This window comes from Oryctolagus cuniculus, chromosome 2 (assembly GCF_051225735.1).
Source record: "Oryctolagus cuniculus isolate XC-2025 breed Fujian yellow rabbit chromosome 2, ASM5122573v1, whole genome shotgun sequence".
Classification (NCBI taxonomy): Eukaryota; Metazoa; Chordata; class Mammalia; order Lagomorpha; family Leporidae; genus Oryctolagus; species Oryctolagus cuniculus.
Window position 1 is genome coordinate 182,839,128 of NC_142868.1, and position 20,204 is coordinate 182,859,331.

At 40.8% G+C, this 20,204-nt stretch overlaps 1 protein-coding gene across 9 annotated transcripts in view; it reads right to left on the reverse strand.

The window, feature by feature from the left end:
• The window catches only part of NCOA1 (nuclear receptor coactivator 1), a 262,111-nt gene that overhangs the window by 80,860 nt on the left and 161,047 nt on the right, over positions 1 to 20,204 (reverse strand). For all 9 annotated transcript variants that reach the window (XM_089326750.1, XM_051843198.3, XM_089326752.1 and 6 more), the window contains 2 exons: positions 13,289 to 13,455; positions 6,016 to 6,113 (listed from right to left, as the gene is read on the reverse strand). In XM_089326750.1, the coding sequence (XP_089182876.1) occupies positions 6,016 to 6,113; positions 13,289 to 13,455 (265 nt within the window). The remainder of the gene's footprint in view (positions 1 to 6,015; positions 6,114 to 13,288; positions 13,456 to 20,204) is intronic.

Consider the following 20,204-nt stretch of genomic DNA (forward strand, 5'->3'; position numbering starts at 1 on the left):
ACGTACAAGATGATGTTTTGAAATGCGCATACATTGTAGGTTGGGTAAATAAACTAACACGTATTACCTCATATACTGATTTTTGTGGTGCTGCAAAGATACTTAAACTCTACTGTTTAGCAATTTTCCAGTGTATAATAATGGTTATTTACCACAGTCGCGATGATAGGTCTCTTGCAATTATACCTGCAGGATTACTGAAGTTTTTTGTCCTTTGACTGACATCTCCTCAATCTTTACCCACCCCTGCTGCCTTTGACTTCTGGTAACCACCATTCTCCTTTTTGGTTCTATGAGTCCGATTTATTTAGATTTCCTACGTGAGTGCCATTTTTCTTTTTGTGTCTGGCTTATTTCACTTACATTATGTAGTCTAGGTTCATCCCTGTTGTAATAAATGACAAGATTTCACCGCATTTTTTAAAAAAAAGATGTTTTATTTGAAAGGCAGAGTTACAGAGAGGGAGAGACAGAGAAAGAAATGAGAGAAAGAGACAGAGAGAGAGAGAGAGAATGAATGAATGAATATGATTCATCCATCTGCTGTCTCACTCTCCAAATGGCCACAATGGCCAGAACTGGGCCAAGCCAAAGCCAGGAGCCTGAAATTCCATCCAAGTCTACCAAGTGGGTAGCAGAGGCCTAAGCACGTGGGCCATCTTCCACTGCTTTCCCAAACACAATAGCAGGGACCTGAACTCATGCTCAAAAGGGATTCTGCCATCATAGGTGGCAGTTTAACCTGCTGTACTACAATTCCAACCTGAAGATTTCCCCTTGCAAGGCTGAATAATATTCCACTACACACACACACACACACACACACACAACCTTTTCTTTATTCACTCATCTGTTGATGACCACTTAGGTTGAAATGCAAATCAAAACCACAATGAGATATCACCTCGACCTGTTAGGATAACTATTACCAAAAAGACAAAAGTTTGGTAAGGACATTGAGAAAAGGAAACCTCTGTGCACTGTTAGTGGGAATAAAAATTAGTAACCCATTATAGAAAAAAATATGGAAGCTTCTCAAAAAATTAAAATTAGAACTATTAACTATGACCCAGCAATTTCACCTCTGGTATAAATCCAAAGGAAAGGAAATAGGTGGAAAAACCTGAACACTCTCTTTATTGCAGTATTATACATAATAGCTAGGTAATGCAAAAAATTAAACTTAGAACTGTATTTTTTTAAAAAAGGTCTACTTTATTTATTTTGAAAGACAGAGTTACAGAGAGAGGGAGAAACAGAGAGAGGTCGTTCATCTGCTTGTTCACTCCCCAAATGGCCGCAATGGCAAGGACTAGGCCAGGGCTAAGCCACGAGCCAGGAGCCTCCTCTGGGTCTCCCACGTGGGTACAGGGGCCAAAACACTTGGGCTGTCCTCCACTGCTCCTCCAGGCACAACAGCAGGGAGCTGGATTAGAAGTGGAGTGGCTGGACTTGAACCTAAGCCCATATGAGATGTGGGCACTGCAGGCAGTGGCTTAACCCACTATGCCACAGTGCTGACCCAGAACTGTATTTTTTTAAATATTTATTTATATATTTGAAAGTCATAGTTAGACAGAGAAAGAAGGAGAGGAAGAGAGACAGGGAGAGGGGTCTTCCATCTGCTGGTTCACTCCCCAACTGACCACAATGGCCATAGCTGCACCAATCCAAAGCCAAGAGCTAGGAGCTTCTTCCAGGTTTCCCACAAAGGTGCAGGTACCGAAGGACTTGGGCCATCTTCTACTGTTTTCCCAGGCCATAGTAGAGAGCTAGATCAGGCCAGCATCGCAGCTCACTATGCTAATCCTCTGCCTGCGGTGCCGGCAACCCAGGTTCTAGTCCCTGTTGGGGCGCCAGATTCTGTCCTGGTTGCTCCTCTTCCAGTCCAGCTCTCTGCTGTGGCCCAGTGGACAGTGAGAGAGAGAGACAGAGAGAAAGGTCTTCCTTTGCTGTTGGTTCACCCTCCAATGGCCGCCGCGGCCGGCGTGCTGTGGCAGGTGCACCGTGCTGATCCGATGGCAGGAGCCAGGTACTTCTCCTGGTCTCCCATGTGGTGCAGGGCCCAAGGACTTGGGCCATCCTCCACTGCACTCCCTGGCCACAGCAGAGAGCTGGCCTGGAAGAGGGGCAACCGGGACAGAATCCGGTGCCCCGACCGGGACTAGAACCCGGTGTGCCGGCGCTGCAAGGTGGAGGATTAGCCTAGTGAGCCGCGGCTCCGGCGAAGGAAGACCTTTTTCTCTGTCTCTCTCTCACTGTCTAACTCTGCCTTTCAAAAAAAAAAAAAAAAAAAAAAAAAAAAAGAGAGAGAGAGAGATGAACTGTGTTATTTTCCATTTTTTTTTAAAGATTTATTTATTTATTTGAGAGGTAGAGTTACAAACAGAGAGAGGGAGAGACAAAGAGAGAAGCTGGTTCACTCCCCAAATGACCACAATAGCCAGAACTGGGCGGATCTGAAGCCAGGGGCCAGGAGCTTCTTCCAGGTCTCCCATGTGGGTGCAGGGGCCCAAGCACTTAGGCCATCTTCTACTGCCTTCCCAGGTGCTTTAGCAGAGAGCTGGGTTGGAGGTGGAGCAGCTAGGATTTGAACTGGCACCCATTTAGGATGCCAGTGCCACAGGTGGAGGCTTAACCTACTGTGCCACAGTGCTAGCTCCTGTTTTTGAAATTTATAATTTGTTGTGTGTTCTTTCATATTTGAAAATTCACTTAGTGATATTTTAATTCATGTGTAACCTGTTAAAATTATTCTTTGATTCACAGTTGTTTTCAGTATAATAATTTTACTAGCTGAAAATTAAAAATCAATTCTTTGTCTTTTTAGGGTTAGTTTCAAATGGATGTTTTCCTATCAATTTCTTTTCATTTGAAATGTCTTGGATTTTTCTCATACAATAATAATGAATGCTTATATAAATTAAAGTAGTAGTAGTTGTCGTCTCTGTTTCCAGCTGTGCTGCTTTCATTTTGTGGAGAATCCATTGCTTTCCTTATTGATCTGCATGATTTCTGCAGAATGCACAGCAAGACTAGAATTCAAATGATTACTGTTTTCCTACAGGGACCTCTAAAACCTCAAGGAATTCTATACCTCATAATGCTTCAGTATATCAAATAACTCTACACTCAAAAAACAAACAAACAAACAAACAAAAAACCCAGATTCAATAAAGACTTACTGAACTGAAAGGAAAGACAAAGTTCTGGGGCTAGTTAAAAAACTTAGAGTACTGGGGCTGGCGCTCTGGCACAGCAGGCTAAAGCTCTGGCCTGAAGCCCCGGCATCCCACGTGGGCACCGGTTCTAGTCCTGGCTGCTCTCTTCCCATCCATCTCTCTGCTATGGCCTGGGATAGCAGTGGAAGATGGCCCAAGTCCTTGGGCACCTGCACCCACATGAGACCTGGAAGAAGCTCCTGGCTCCTGGCTTTGGTTCTGCACAGCTCTGGCCATTGCAGCCATCTGGGGAGTGAACCAGCAGATGGAAGACCTCTCTCTCTGTCTCTACCTCTCTCTGTAACTCTGTCTTTCAAATAAATAAAATAAAACTTTTTAAAAAATAAATAAAATGAAAAAAACCTTAGGGTACTAAAGAGGCAGATAGAACTCTTACACAAAAGCTTGAAGGTATGGAAAGACCAGTCTGCTAACAGCCCACAGAGCCGCAGAGATAAACAGTGAGCGATAGCTAGATCAAGTCCAGGGGTGGCCTTGCAGTAAAGAGGCAGCAGGATGGCGGCAGGTGGTGAGCAAGGGTCAGAAATGAGGGTAGAAGTTGCAAATGAATGTAAAGTGCTTTCAACTTACATTTGAAAATTTTTTTAGAAAGAATTTTGTAGCAAACACCTGTATAGCCACTACCTAAATGCTACCATTAACTTTTTTTTTTTTTAAAGATTTATTTGAAAGTCAGAGTTACACAGAAAGAGAAGGAGAGGCAGAAAGAGAGAAAGGTCTTCCATCCACTGTTTCACTCCCCAAATGGCTGCAACAGCTGGAGCTGTGCTGATCCGAAGCCAGGAGCCAGGAGCTTCCTCCAGGTCTCCCATGCGGATGCAGGGCCCAAGCACTTGGGCCATCTTCTACTGCTTTCCCAGGCTATTGCAGAGAAGTGGATCTAAAGTGGAGCAGTCAGGTCTCCAACTGGTGCCCATATGGGATGCTGGCACTGCAGGCGGTGGCTTACCTGCTACCCTACAGTGTCGACCCCACCATTAACATTTTCACTATAGTTGTTACAGCAATCCTTTCCAAGATGCACTCATATGTTATGAAATCAATTTGATGAGTTACAAAAAGAACGTAGTAAAAAAATCAGCACCCATTGCATATGGCAGCTTCCCCTCCCCAGACCGCGGGTGTGTACTTCTCAGTGAGTGGCTTCCATCTCAGTGTCAATGGCTTTTTATATTTTACAATTCTAGAGAATTATGTGCTTGTTCCCTTAATAATCATCATTAAAACCAGTAGTCCAAAGCAAGAAGACACTTGTATAAACTAGAGTGGAAATAAAGCATTTAGATTTTAGGAGAAGTCCTAAGGAGTCAGAAACATGCAGCAGGATGTGAGGGGGTCTGGCTGCGACATCTGTCACCCCACTGATTGGCAGGGTTGATCTGGCTGATCTGGCTGGCTAGGCGTGTGTCCCCTTCCTCCCTCACTGCTCCATGTACGTCCCTCCCGAAGCTGTGAGCTCGAAGACGATGACCTTCCCCACTAGACAAGGACTGGTCTTCAGTGAGGGTACAGGAGTTGCTGCACTCCCCTGCTAGAACCTCCAAGCAAAAACACCCAGCAGCCTGTTAAAGGGGATGACTGGTATGTGCAAAGAAGTAAAGGCATGAAGTTCATGTCTGGTATCATCATTACAGAGATAAAATAAAAAAAGGTGAGGCAATGAGAACAGATGATGTCTGTGGGGCTGGAAAAACAGAGCTGAATTTGACAGTGTCCTCACGTAACTGGTATTGGAGGGAATTATGGCTAACACACAGACAGAGAAGTTAGGGTAATAGGACCAAACATATAAAGGAGCTAGAAAATAAAGAGATCCTTTACAAGTCTGAAGACTTCAGCAGAAAAAAGCATTGAGGAAGGACATGGAGAAGAGAATTTTATTTATACATATATAATTAGGTCTAGAAACAGAAAAGTATATACACCATGGGGGAATGAGGGTGAATGGACCCTTAAATGCAAGTTTTTAAACATTCATGTGAGAGAGAAAGCATTTAAGGCAACAAGCTTACTTGGAAACAAAACAGCTGTGTTGAGAATACAGGGAGTAAACATTAGATAGGAAAGGCAGGGAAAATTATACAGTAATTATAAAGTAATTCAAATTTCTAAGTTTCCGGCCTGGTGCTGTGGCGTAGTAGGTTAAGCCTCTGCCTGAGGTGCCAGCACCCCATATGGGCACTGGTTTGTATCCTGGCTGCTCCACTTCCAATCCAGCTCTCTGCTAAATGGCCTGAGAAAGCAGTGGAAGATGGCCCAAGTGCCTTGGCCCCTGCACCTGTGTGAGAGACCCAGAAGAAGCTCCTGGCTCCGCATGGGCCAGCTCCAGCCATTGGCGACCATTTGGGGAGTGAATCAGTGGATGGAACACCTCTCTCTCTGTCTCTCTTCCTGTCTGTGTCTGTTACTCTGTCTCTCAAATAAATAAATAAATATTTTTTAAAAAAATTATTCAAGTTTCAAAGTACTTTATGAGGTTTGATAGTTAATTCTCTTAGAATATTTATATAATCAATTAGAAAAAGAAAAGTCATAAAGTAGGCTTCGGCTTTTCACTGAACTGTTTAGAATACTTTTTCGTAAATTTCTCATGTTCACTATTCATGTTTAATTCTGAAATATTAACAACTGTCCAACAGTATTCACACCATGCTTTAAAAAACATTACTTTGTTTCTTAATTTGTAGATTGGAAATAAGACATAAAAGAAGATAAAGGAAAAACCAACTGGCTAGAACACAGATTTTAATTTCTGGTTCATGAGAACACCTACCTCCAACAGAAGAGGTCCCAAGGATTCTTTTTCTATCACTCCTTGACTACTTGAAGAGATATCCGATTTCTGTACATCATCATCAGTTGTTGATTTCTCTGTAATAAAGAAACTTTAAAATCACACATCCAAAAAGGGCTCATTTCCAAAAGACAAGTTTATGAAGACATAAATTCATCTAATTTCAGAATCAATACATTTATTTAGCACCTGGGAACTTTCAAGCTTGATCTTCTTTCATGGATGATCAAACGGAACATCATAAAGACCACATAATGTGCCCCACCTCATACGACAATTAGCAGCAATGGGGATTGAATACTGGTGTTTTAGCAGCGAGAAAAGTGCTGCAAATCTATAGCCTTTTCTAAAAGTCCAGATCAAAATTTTTGAGAAATGAATAAATTAGAAAAGAATGATTTTTCCTCCATTTTTGCCTTTTCTGATTTGATCAATTGCTACTGATGAGAGAATAAAAATATGATTCTTCCTTTTGAAAACCCGCAGAAACCTCCTAGCTATTTACATTAATATAATGAAGCTGCTTCAGAAAACTGAAATTGCTGAATGCTTTGGATTTCTTTTGTGGGTGATGATGAAGATCCATATTAAAGTGTCACCATACTTAAAAAATGAAAGTTTTCAATCTACCAAACTAGTTAGTTCATCAAATACCACATTGGTACTATTGAAATTATTGAATATAGAGATTCACTCTTTGCTTTAGAGAATGAAGTATTTAAAATACTCCAAAATATATAAAATTAGAACACACAATTATAAAACCATCATTAGTTTTCACAGATGTTTACATTATTTGCTTCAGTTCTTTCCTTTTTAAGTAAAATGTTGTAAACACAGCTAAAAGCCTTGACTCTTCTTCCTCTACCCCTTTAGAGAAGTAATGACCATTATTCTGAGGCAAGCATATTAATTTTTAAGCACGATTTTAAACTTTCTCTGCAGGTGTATGATTTCATTTCATATTTTAAAGCTTACCTGTATATATAGTCTTTTCTAATTCACTTTTTCCATTCAGTATCTTTTTTTTAAAGATGTTTCTTTTTTTATTTTTTTTTATTTGACAGGTTGAGTTAGAGAGAGAGAGACAAAGAGAAAGGTCTTCCTTCCATTGGTTCACTCCCCAAATGGCTGCTATGGCCGGCTCTGCACCGATCCGAAGCCAGAAGCCAGGTGCTTCTTCCTGGTCTCCCATGCAGGTGCAGGGTCCCAAGCTCTTGGGCCATCCTCCACTGCACTCCTGGGCCACAGCTGAGAGCTGGACTGGAAGAGGAGCAACTGGGACCAGAACCCGGCACCTATATGGGATGCTGGTGCCGCAGGCGGAGGATTAACCAAGTAAGCTACGGCGCCGGCCCCTCCATTCAGTATCATATGTGAGATTCAGCTACACTGAGGTACACAGATTTGATTCATTCAACTGCAGTGTAGTATTACATCACATGAATAAACCCACAGTTGATTTTATCCAACCCTCTACTGATTATAGTACTATAAATTATTTTTAGAATTTCCTCTTTTGTACATGTGTGATAGTTTCTTTAGGGTAAATACTAGAACTGAAATTTTGCATCCATAAGGCCTATGAATCTTTAACATTATTATGTATTGACAAATTGCTCTCCAAGAAGCTGTACCCCCATAACAAAGTGTTTGTTACCTGCATCTCCACTGACAGTTGATTATATCACAGTTTTCTTTCTTTCTTTTTTTTTTTTAAAGAAAGAATTTACTTATTTATTTGAGAAGCAGAGTTACAGATAGTGAGATGGAGACAGAGAGAAAGATTTTCCATCTGCTGGTTCATTTCCCAAATGGTCGCAATGGCTAGAGCTGAGCTGATCCCAAAACAGGAGCCAGCGGCTTCCTCCGGGTTTCCCACACACGTGCAGGGGCCCAGGCACTTGCGCCGTCCTCCACTGCTCTCCCAGGCCATAGCAGAAAGCAGAACTGGAAGAGGAGCAGCTAGCACCAGAACTGGTGCCCATATAGGCTGCCAGCACTGTAGGCAGAGCTTAACCTACTGTGCCACAGCATCAGCCCCTGTATCAGTTTTCTAAAAATATCATTAGGGTTGAAACATTTATTTATGTGTTTGTTTGAGAAACAGAGAAAGAGCAAGCTTCCCTCTGCTGATTCAAATTGAAATGCCTGCAACAGCTGAGGCCAAAGCTGAGAGCCAGAAACTTAATCCAGGTCTTCCACATGGGTGGCAGGAGTCCACTTACTTGAAGTACTTACTGCCTCCCAGAGTCTGCATTAGCAGGAAGCTGAAGTCAGGCACCAGAGACAGGTACTAAACCCAGGCACTCCAACATGGAACATGGCCATTTTAACTGGCATTTTAACCACTAGGACAGATGATTGTCCCTTGTTACAGTTTCAAAATTTGGGGGCCCGTGCTGTGGCGTAGCAGGTAAAACCACTGCCTGCAGTCTCCGCTGCTCCGCAGCTAATCAGCTCCCTGCTAATGTGCCTGGGAAAGGAGTGAAAGATAGCCCAGGTCCTTGGCCCCCGCACTCATACGAGAGATTAGGAAGAAGCTCCTGCTTCTGGCTTCAGATCAGCCCAGCTCCGTTCGCTGAAGCCATTTGGGGAGTGAACCAATGGATGAAAGACCTCTCTGTCTCTCCTCTCTTTCTGTAATTCTTTCAAATAAATAAATTCTTAAAAAAAAAAAAAAACAAATTTTGCACAGAGCATACAATTAATACACTTAAAACAATAATTAGGTGGTTTTGGTAAGTTCAGAGTTGTACAAGTTTCATCACAATAAATTCTAAAACATTTTCATATCACCTCCTAAAATAAACTCCATTCCTATTAGCAGTCATTTCCCATTTTCCCAATCTCTCTAGCCTGAGACAACTACCAATTTTACTTTCTGTCTTTTTGATTTGCTGATGCCAAACAGTTCATATAAACAGGATAACACAGTATCTAGTCTTTTGTGACTGGTTTCTTTTGCTTAGCACTTTTTTTTTTTTTTTTTAAAGATTTATATTTATTTCAAAGTCAGAGTTACAGAGAGAAAGAGAGACAGATTTCTTCATCTGATGATTCACTCAGTGCTGGGCCAGGCTGAAGCCAGGAGCTTCATCTGGGTCTCCCGTGTGGGTGCCAGGGGCCTAAGGACGTGGGCCATCTTCCGCTGCTTTCCCAGGTGCATTAGCAGGGAGCTAGATCAGAAATGGAGCAGCCAAACCTCAAACCGTTGCCTATATGGGATGCCAGAGCTGCAGACAGCAGCTTAACTTAGGTGTGCTATGCACTGGCCCTGCCCATGCTTTCAAGGTTCATTCTTGTTGAAGTATTTATCAGTATTTTATTCCTTTTAATTGCTTAATAATATTCCATTATACAGGTATGTCTCATTTTATTTATCCATTCATCAGCTGATGGACATGTGAGTTGTTTCCACTTCTGGGCTGTTTCTGATGTTGCTGCAAACACTCACATACAAGTTGTTGAGTGGACATGTTTTCAGTCCCTACAGTATATACCAAGAGTGGGATCACTGGGTCATATGGTGTCTCTACATCTAATCTTCTGAGAAACTGTCAGACTGTTTCCTAAAGTGGCGAAATCTGTAACATTCCTATCATCTGGATATGAAGGTTCTAATTTCTTCCATCCTCACCAACATGTGTTATCTTTTTTATTAGAGCCATTCTAGAGGGTATGTGGTGATACCTCACTGTGGATTCGATTGCATTTCCCTGACAGCTAATAATGTTGAGCATCTTTTTCATGTGTTTATTGGTCATTTGCATATCTTCTTTGGAGAAATGTCCACACAAGCCTTAGCCGTTTTTAATTGGGTCATTTATGTTGTTATGGTGTAGAAGTTTTTCATTTAATTTTAAGATACATTTCCTTCATCATTTCACACGCTTTATGACACTGAGATAGGAAAGTTGTTAAAACAAATTCTAAAAGCATAAACCACCAATTTCATGTAGATTAAATTTTACTGTGAGTGAGAAGAAAAATATTTAAAATGTTAGTGAAAACCTAGAGTAGTAATGGCCACGTGACAATTTCTGGCCTAAAAAATGTAAACAGAAGTGACAAGCAATTTCTGGGTCTTATCTATAAAGGAAAGGAGGTATGTCTTTCCGGTTTTTTCTTTCCCCTTCTTGTCGGCCGGGACATGGGTAAACAAGCCATGTTGACCACGTGGATAACAGCAATACTCTGGGAATGGCAGGGCAAAAAAGACGACAGGAGTCTGAAACTCTGACACCCACCTAGACTATCTTGGGAAACCACTGTACTTTGGATCTGCTGCTATAGTAGCCAAGACCATATCCTAGTATAATCTATATTTCTCAGTCATATGCTTTGTTGCTACACCCTGTCCATGTTTATCCCAATGGCAGACATAATCTTTTAACATACTATCATAAAAAGTAAGAAGTTAACTCATACCAATGTGTTACTTACATGTTTTCTTTTCATTCTCCTGATACAACAATTTTTAGAGCCATCAATACTTAGTATTTGTTACTATGCATAATACTATACACAAATACTTCATAAATTAGGCAAGATATGTGCTATAATTTGCATCTTTTCCTTATTTTTGATATTTTGAATTTTCTATTTAGTTTAGTTCATCCATAACCTCTCTTCCAGAGTTCATAAGTTCCTCTCAGTTTGATCAGTTATCAGATAATTTGGTTTGTTCACTTCTGTTTATTCATGGAAGTATTCCTCCAGGAGTCCTGTATCCACCTGCTCCAGGTGGGACCAGCTATATTTTTAGGTTGCTGTACAACTGTAATTCTGGGTCTCCTTTCTTTAAAGATTTGTTTTATTTGAAAAGCAGAGTGACAGAGGGAGCAGGGTTGGGGATGGAGACGGTGAGGGAGGGAAGGAGGCAGATAGATTGTTCAGTTTTCCATTAGCTGGTTCATTCCCCAGAAGGCTGCAACAGCCAGGTCTGGGCCAGCCAGAAGACAAGAGCCAAGAACGACATCAGGGTCTCTCACATGGGTGGCAGGAGCACAAGTACTTGGCCATCTTCTGCTGCCTTCCCAGGGGTTTTATCAGGAACTGTACTGGAAGCAGAGCAGCTGGGAACTGAACCCGCACTCAGATGTGGGATGCTGGCATCAAGGGTAGCTTAACCTGCTCTGCCGCAGGGCCACCCCCCAACCCCTACAACAGGTCTCCTTTTATCTTTCTCTGTGTTCAGAGTCCATGGCCTCTGGGTTAAGATTCTATCCAAGCCTTTCTTGGTTTACTACCTAGGTTTGGATACATTTTAGAAAAAGGGACATTTTTGAGACTTCAAATTTCTGAAAATGTCTCTATTTTCCATTCATAACTTCATTTGGATGAACACAGGGCCTAAAATTCTTGTTATTGGCGCTATTTAAACATCGGAATCCATTCTGAAAGCAATCTAGTGTGTGAGATCTGTTTTTTCTCAGTCTCTTGCTTTTTCCCTGTTGTTTTAAATGTCACTAAATTGTGCTTTGGTGTGCATATGTGTTTGTTTCTTTTTTCATTAACTGTGTCAGGTACTACATGCGTGCTTTCAATCTAGAAATCTTTTAGTTCTGGGGAAGTTCTTTTTTGTGTCATTCTTCTTATCAATTATTCCCTTCCATCTGGTCTGTTCCTTTTTTCTGAGACTAATCATTTGTTACATCTGAACAAATCTGAGTTTCTTATCTTTTTCCTGATTTTCCACTGCTTGTCTGCTTACTTTCTAAAGGATTTCTTCAAATTATCTTTTGTCCCTTTATTAAATATTCATTGAAAGCTGCTGTGGTGGACACAATGATAAGCAAAATTCTCACGGAGCTCTGATGGGGGTAGGCAGACAATATACAGAATATGTAACACATGCAGTACAAAGACAGTGGTGGGGAACATCAGCAAGACGTAAAGCGGTGTGTAGCTTTTGCTTTAAAATAAGGTGGTTAGGGGCAGTTTCATTAAGAAGGTGTATTTAACCAAAAACATGAAAGAGCTGATAGGTGAGTCACGTGGCTATCTAGGGAAGACGGTTCCAGAGAGAGGGAGCAGGATGGTTGCACAGAGGGAATGAGGAGGCAAAGAGGAGAAACAAAGAGGTAGTATTTTTGCCAGCTATCTGTTACAAAGTTGTCAAAGTTATCTTTTCTTACAGAGGAAATATCTTCCTTTCTGTCTCCGAGGAACTGTTCCTTTTAAGTTTTCTTCTGCTTCCTGCATTGTCTCTGCTTCCTCTTTTTCCTAATTTGCTTTCATATTTCAAGCTTTCCTCAAATATCCGGGTTTTTGTTCAGGAGCAGGGGCAGGTAAAGAGCTGATTTTTTTCATTTGAGGATCATCCCCACATGTCTTTTCTCAGGCTGCTTTGATTCCCCAGAGGAATCCTTCAACTCTGACTCAGACACAGGAGCCCAGCCGTTAGTGTTTCGAGACCCGTCAGGGAAGGGAGCAGATAACCTTATCCCGGCACCTGCAGTGTGGCTTCTCCCATTTGTCAAGTCAGCTGTCACTATGTTATCCATGTTCAAGGTTTCAAAATCTGTGAATTAGGGCTGGCATTGTGGTGCAGCAGGTTAAGCTGCCTTCTGTAGTGCCACCATCACATATGGGCACTAGTTCAAGTCCTGGCTGCTCCACTTCTGATCCAGCTTCCTGCTATTGAGTCTGGGAAAGCAGTAGAAGATAGCTCAAGTCCCTGAGTCCCTGAATCCACCTGGGAGACCCAGAAAAAGCTCCTGGCTTCGGCCTGACACAGCCTTGACTGTTGTGGCCATTTGGGGAGTGAACCAGCAGATGGAAGACCCTCACTCTGTCTCTCCCTCTCTCTCTGTAACTCTGCCTTTCAAATATATAAAATAAATCTTTAAAAAAAAAAAAAAAACTGCCTCCGAGTGTTTCCCAAGGGGAACGTCCCCTGTGCGGAGCGCAGGCAGGCACAAGCTTCCACATGCAGGTCAGGGATCCTCACCCCCAGTGGACGCCTGCCCTCCAGCTTCAGGCCACAGCCACAGGCCCCACTCTACAGCATGTGCTTCCTAACTCAATCCCCGAAAATACCAGGTCCCATAATCTCTCAAGGCCACCAGTGTTCATGTTAACTTAAGCCACTTCGTTACAAGAAGATTAAGTCTGTGAAACAAACAGCATCTAAACAAAAACATTTGTAAACAAATTATGAAGTTCGATATCATTTCAGGAAAAAAGCAGAATCACATATTACAAATGTCTTAGTAGCAAAGAACATAGCCACATATTTTTTATTTACCTTGCTCCATTCTCTTCATTAGCTGTATTTGATCGACTGTTTTCTTCAAAATTTTGCATTTGTCTGGTTTTACACTCAAGCTGTCAATGTCACTGATGTTGGCGGACAATAACTCAGCTAGTTCTTCTAAATATTTATTTTCTTGCTCCCTGCGCCTCTTTTCAGTGCTGTTATACAAAGAAAATTGTGAGTGTACATTTATATCACAATATTCCCTTCTCTGATCAAGTATTTAATGTTTACACATTTAAAGAGATGCTTATTTTTTTATCTAGAATAAAACCAGACTTAGAAAGCAACTTAAATTCACATCTAAAAAAAGACATTGCAAAATACCAAGTGCTAAAAACAATTCCAGCAAGCGACTGCTATAAGAGGTATTTACTTAATAAAATATATACTTTGAATATTTTCAAATAACCAATATTACTAGAAAGTAAAAGGAACCAGAGAGTAAATATAGTAGCTGCACTTGCAACAATTTTACATTCTTAGCAACCTGAGTTTTCAAATTACTTCATCATAAATTAAATAGAGCAGACTACATGGAGTTCAAGTATGCTATAATTAAAAACCCAATAAATTCTTTTTTAAAAAAGATTTTTATTTATTTATTTGAGAGGTAGAGTTACAAACAGTCAGAGGGAGAGACGGAGAGAAAGCTCTTCCATCCGCTGGTTCACCCCCCAAATAGCCACAATGGCTGGAGCTGCGCCAATCAGAAGCCAGGAGCCAGGAGCTTCCTCCAGGTCTCCCACATGGATGCAAGAGCCCAAGGACTTGGGCCATCCTCCACTGCTATCCCAGGCCACAGCAGAGAGCTGGATGGGAAGAAGAGCAGCCGGGACTAGAACCGGTGCCCATATGAGACGCCAGCACCACAGGTGGAGGATTAACCTACAATGCCACGGCACCAGCCCCTCAATAAACTCTTAATATGATGAGATCATTAGTTGGTTCTCATAAAAAAGTACACATCCAAAAGTAAAACTAAAATAATAATAAAAACTGGAGATAAGCATTGCAGAGAACAGTGTCTTTAATAGTAGCTGTGTCACAAAAAATAGGAAAAATTGTCTACTTTCAAGTTCTCATCAATGTAATAAGCCAAATTTGATTTACTTTAAAGCAAAATAAGAACAAGGGATAATAGCACAAACAGCTAGCGTTTCTTAATGTAAGCATACTAAATGTATTGAATAGTTTACTTTTGTTTTCAAAAAACTTGGCTTACTTTAGCCACATCATCAGGCAACCTGATTATGTAACACACACACAGACAGGGAAGTATTTTTTGAACTTCTCCTATTAGCGAACTAGCATATTAGGAAAGACTGGTCACAAGCAGTTCTATTTTACAAGCAACATTCAAATCAGTTGGCTGCATATAAAAGTGGAAGAAGAGGTAAGAAGAGGGAAAGGTCAGTTGATTAAAAAGCTCTTATTTGGCAACATTTATTAATAAAAAAGACTTTAAAAGCAATGACATTTATACAAAAACACAGTAAGCTGAAAGAGCTAAGTCATCTAATGAAATATATTTACCTACAAAAATACTACAAAACAATTCATATTCTAAAACAAAACCAAATGTTAAATGATTATAATCACAAGTCCTGTCTTTATCTTTTAAATTTTTCATTGTTGAGGAATCATTCACATTTTGTTAGAAGAACTATCTCCTACAGCTTCCAAAGCAGCAAGATATTTTGATGAATTTTACACCAAGGTACTGGAGGAAGGCATGAGCAAAATGAGTAACATATTTTTTGATGAATACAAGGTTTTATAGACTCTCAGCCCTGAAACCAGATAGTGTTTGCGGATAACTGATTTTTTTTCTTAGAGCAACTGATACAAGACTTGGTAGATTTGGTCTAAAGTATGATCTGTTAAATCTATGAGTGTAAATTTCAACTTGAGTATACTGGAAAAGCACCGTCTCTTTGAGGTTTATAGGCGTTAACTTCAGCTTTAAAAAGCGGTATCTTAGGGCCAGCATTGTGGAACAGTAGGTTAAACTGTCTCATGTAATGTGAGCTTCCCATGTGGGCCCCATTTTAGTAAATTTAATTAATTTTTACTTATTAAAATAATAAAATGTAATTTATTGTTGTAAAAATGAATATTTTGCATGAATGCTGCCTTGTAGTGTTTTTATTTGTTTTACCAGTATATGCTGGCTTCCCCAAACAGAGTATGAACTCATTCAGCATTAAAAGCATTTGTTAGACCACAGGGCTTTGCCAGCCTGTGTATAAAGCCTTTGAATGGAAACTGTATCAGTAACTGCTGGAGTGAGATATCTTGTATCTCTTTCCTGTTACCTCCTCACAATTCCTTAATTCTTCTAGGATGCGGATTAAAATGCCAATCTTAAAATGATGGGTAGCTGTGCCTTATGCTCATTTAACATTTCCAAGTCAACCCAGCAAGTGCTTATTAAATGCCTACTATTCAGCCAGCACCATCTGCCTGACGTTATAAGGATAAAAGTGAAGTGAGAGACATGTTTTCTATCTTCAAGGAACTTACAAATCTGGTCATGCCACTCATTCTGCTTCTTAAATCTTTCTGGGCTCCCATTTTCTTGAAGATAATCAACCATAATTAAAGTGATAATAATAGATAACATGTGTTGAGCTAATAGCACACCTTAGGAACAATGCCAAGCATTTTACATAGACACATACCATCTTTTTTGATGCTCATAAAAATCAAGGAGGTAATTAATGTCATTATCCCCACTTACAGACAGGGACAGTGGAGAGGTTAAGTTGCTGTTAAGTTACTTGTGCAGGGTTGCATGGCTAGTAAACAACTTCATCTCTTGCCTTCCGTTTCACATGTCTGGGTCAGCCAGACTGAACTACTTAGAGACTCCTTAACTTGATGACTCTGTCCTTTGTTTTAGACCTTGTCTAGCCCACTTGGGCCTCATTCCTTTGCAATCAAAGCCTCTACTCTAACATCAATGGCTCTATTCCCGATCTGTGTGTACTGATGGTCCTCTCCCCTACTTAACGTTGTATGTCTGTTCAGAATATATATATATTATATATATATATATATATATTATATATATATATATATATAAATAATATTTTCTACAGATAAACCCCTCTACCAGCAAGAGTCGAGCGGCCTTTCTCCCAGCCTTGGTTGGGATCAGCTTCAAACCACATCCATCAAACAATCTTCACAAAGGACCAGAGACCCACCCTCATTTCCTCTCTTCTAGGAAATCCTCTCATTACTTGGTTAATGCCACTCTTAGGATTATTGGCTACTATTCTCACCCTATCTTTTATACTACCTTGTCTGTTTAAGTGTTTATAGAAGGTGATAATGGAATCAATGAAAGCCTTCACCAACCAAGTGGTCAGCCCAATACTGCTACAGAGATATACTCGGCTCCCCGCCTAGGAAACAGTAGCTTGAGACACTGCCCCCACGCCAGCAGAGTAACTCATCATCCCATGTCAGCAGGAAGTAGCTCTAAAGACAGATCATTGTCCCTCCACCCCTCCTGGACTTTGGGGGCTGATGTCATCCCATACAACTCTTGCTTTATAAGAAACAAAAGGGGGGAATGTTAGTAAAATGGTGCAATCTTAAAAAAAAATTCATGGGGGTCCTGGGATGAATCTCCTGTGGATACTGAAGTATTCACATGAGAAGTTGACCTAGAGGAGGATTAATTAGTGTATCTGCAATATAAGTGGTAATAAAGTGGCTTAGCAAATACTTTGAAAGTGTGGTTGACTCCAAGTAATAAAGAAAGCCTTCGTTTCCATTAAGGCAGAATTTGGCTTAGCCACCTCTCCGGAGGAATTCACTTGTTTGAACATATCTGCTATGATCTTCTTTACTAGGTTATTGGTTACTTTATTTTATGGTGATTTTTCCTAGTCTCAATCACAGGTCATTTACAGACAACTCACAAATTCGTTCTTTTTTGCTTCTTGCTTTCTCTTTCCTTTCTATCTGCTGTCCTGTTCATTCTATCATTTTTGCTTTTAGTCCAAAACAACACTGGTCCCAAGATGCCATATTTATTAAAACAGAAATTTGTGTGTGTGTGTGTGTGCATACCTCAGAGAGATGGTGCTTGCAAATATTTTTAAAGCAAATGTTAAGATAATTAGCTTTAAGATATCTAAAGAAGAGAAAAAAAGTACATGGAACTTATTTTGAAAAGGCGGAGTAAAAGAGGGGGAGGGGGAGGGGGAGGGGGAGGGGGAGGGGGAGGGGGAGGGAGAGGGAGAGGGAGAGGGAGAGGGAGAGGGAGAGGGAGAGGGAGAGGGAGAGGGAGAGGGAGAGGGAGGTCTTCAATCCACTGGTTCAGTCCCCCAGGGACCACAACAGCCAGGTCAGGGCCAGGCTGAAGCCGAGAGGCAGGAAACCCTTCCGGGTCTCCCACATGAGTAGTAGTGGCTCTGAAAACTCTAACCCAATGTTCATCAAGTGGTAAAATATTAAAGTGAGAAGAGAATATACTGTTAGTAAGGATGTGGAAAAAGAGGATCGTCAACAGAGCTAAGAGACAACTGGCAAAACGGGAGAAAATATTTGCAAACTATGCATCTGACAAAACATTAATATCCAGAATTCACAAGTAACTCAAAAAACACAATAAAACAACAAACAATACAGTTCAAAATGGGTAAAGGATCTGAATAGACATGAAGAGATACAAATGGCCAACAAATACATGAAAAATCTTATCACTGTCTATCAGGGAAATGCAAATCAAAACCACAAGATACCATCTCACTCCAGTTTACACAGCTATTATTACAAAGAAAAAAAACATAACAAATGCTATTAAAGATGTGGAGAAAAAGGAACCTTTATATATGGTTAGTGAAAATGCAAATTAGTACAGCCATTATGAAAAACAATATGAAGGTCTCTCAAAAAACTAAAACTTGGGGCTGGGGTTGCAGGGTAGCAGGTAAAGCTACTGCCTGCAAAGCCAGAATCCTTTATGGGCACCAGTCTGTGTGCCAATTGCTCTATTTCTGATCCAACTTCCTGTGAATGGCCTGGGAAAAGTAGCAGAAAGCCAGCCAAGAAACTGGGCCCCTGTCACCCACATGAGAGACCCAGATGAAGCTCCTAGCTTCAGCTTGGCTCAGCCCTGGCCATTGTGGTCAGTTGGGGAGTGACCAGCGAATGGAAAACCTCTTTCTCTATTTTTCTCTCTCCCTCTCCGTCTGTCTCTGTAACTCTTTCAAATAAATCTTAAAAACAAATAAACAAAAAACAAAAAAAACTAAAACTAGATCTATCATATGACCCAGCTAATCCTATTTTGGGGTATATATCCCAAAGGTATGAGATCTTCATACCAAAGAAATACTTGCACTTCCAAGCTCATTGCAGCACAGCTAGGAATCAGGGCTGGGCACTTGGCCTAATGGTAAAGTCACTGATTGGAACATCTGCATTCCATATGGAGTTCCTGAATTTGAGTCCTACACTGATTCCAGCTTCCTGTTAATGTGCACTCTGGGAGGTAGCAAGAAATAAGACAAGTATTCCCTGCCACCTATAAAGCATACCCTCAATAGGGTCCCCGGCTCTTGACTTTGGCCTGGCCCAGTGCCAGCCGTTTTAAGCATTTGGGGAGTGAACTAGTGGTTGGGAGCTCTCTGTCTCTGACTTTCAAAGTAATAAAATAAAGAAGAATTTCAAAAAATATTCTATCTACTTTAAAAAAAGACATGGTATCAATCTAGATGTCCATTGATAGATGAAGGGATAAGGAAGATGTGGTACAAATATACAATGAAAAACTATTCAGACAGTAAAAAGAATGAATACTGACATTTGCAGCAAAAATGACAGAACTAGAGAATACTATGGCAATGGAAAATATGCAGAAAGACAAATAATATATGTTCTTTCTCATATATGGAAGTTAAAAAAACCTCTAAATTTAGTGATCCCAATTACAGACTGGAGAGGGTAGGGGAAGTGGGATGGAGGGAGGTTGGATGACAGGTATCAAAACACAGTCACTTAGAACAAATTCTGTTCTGCAGTAAGTGGGGTGACTAAAGTTCACAATAACGCATTATATACTGTGCAAAGAACTAGAAGAGCTGGTAGGCTCCAAACAAACAAACAAACAGATAGGAAATGGAAAAGCTAGTTCCCTGGTTTGATTGGTTTATACTGTTTGCATGTGCTGAGATACTGCACTGTGGAGCAATGGGTAAAGCCACCACCTGTAGTGCCGTATCCCATATGGGTGTCCATCCTAGTCCCGGCTGCTCCACTTCCAAGCCAGCTCCCTGCTAATGTGCCTAGGAAGGTAGCGGAAGATGGCCAAAGTTCTTTGGCTCCTGCACCTGTGTGGGAGACCCAGAAGAAGCTCCTGGCTCCTGATTGGCCCAGCTCAGCACTGTTGTAGCCATTTGGGGAGTAAGCTAGTGGATGAAAGACCTCTTTTTCTCTCTTTCTCTTTCTGCCTCTATGTAACTATGCCTTTCAAATAAACAGATAAGTCTTAAAACAAAATTATACTGTATCCCACAAAAATTATAAATATTACATGTCAATCAAAAATCGTAAAAAAGAATAAGAAAAGAGAAAGTCCAAATGTAGGCCATTTGAAAAGCAATGTGGTAATTTGGCAGTTAATACAAAAATGTACATAAGAGAGAAGTTAAAAAAGTTCATGGAAATGAAATTAAAAGATAAGCTGGGGTGGGCATCTGACTGCTGGTTACGACGTCTAGTTAGCATCCCGACGTTCCATACCGGGTCGGCCGGACTGGAATCCCAGTGTGGCAGAGGCCTTCCTCTTAGCATTAAACGTGTTTCTAACTGACATGATGACAGTTGTGGCAGAGGCCTTCTCAAGGTCAGAAGGAGAAAAAGGGAGGCATCTGTCCTGGGAATGAAA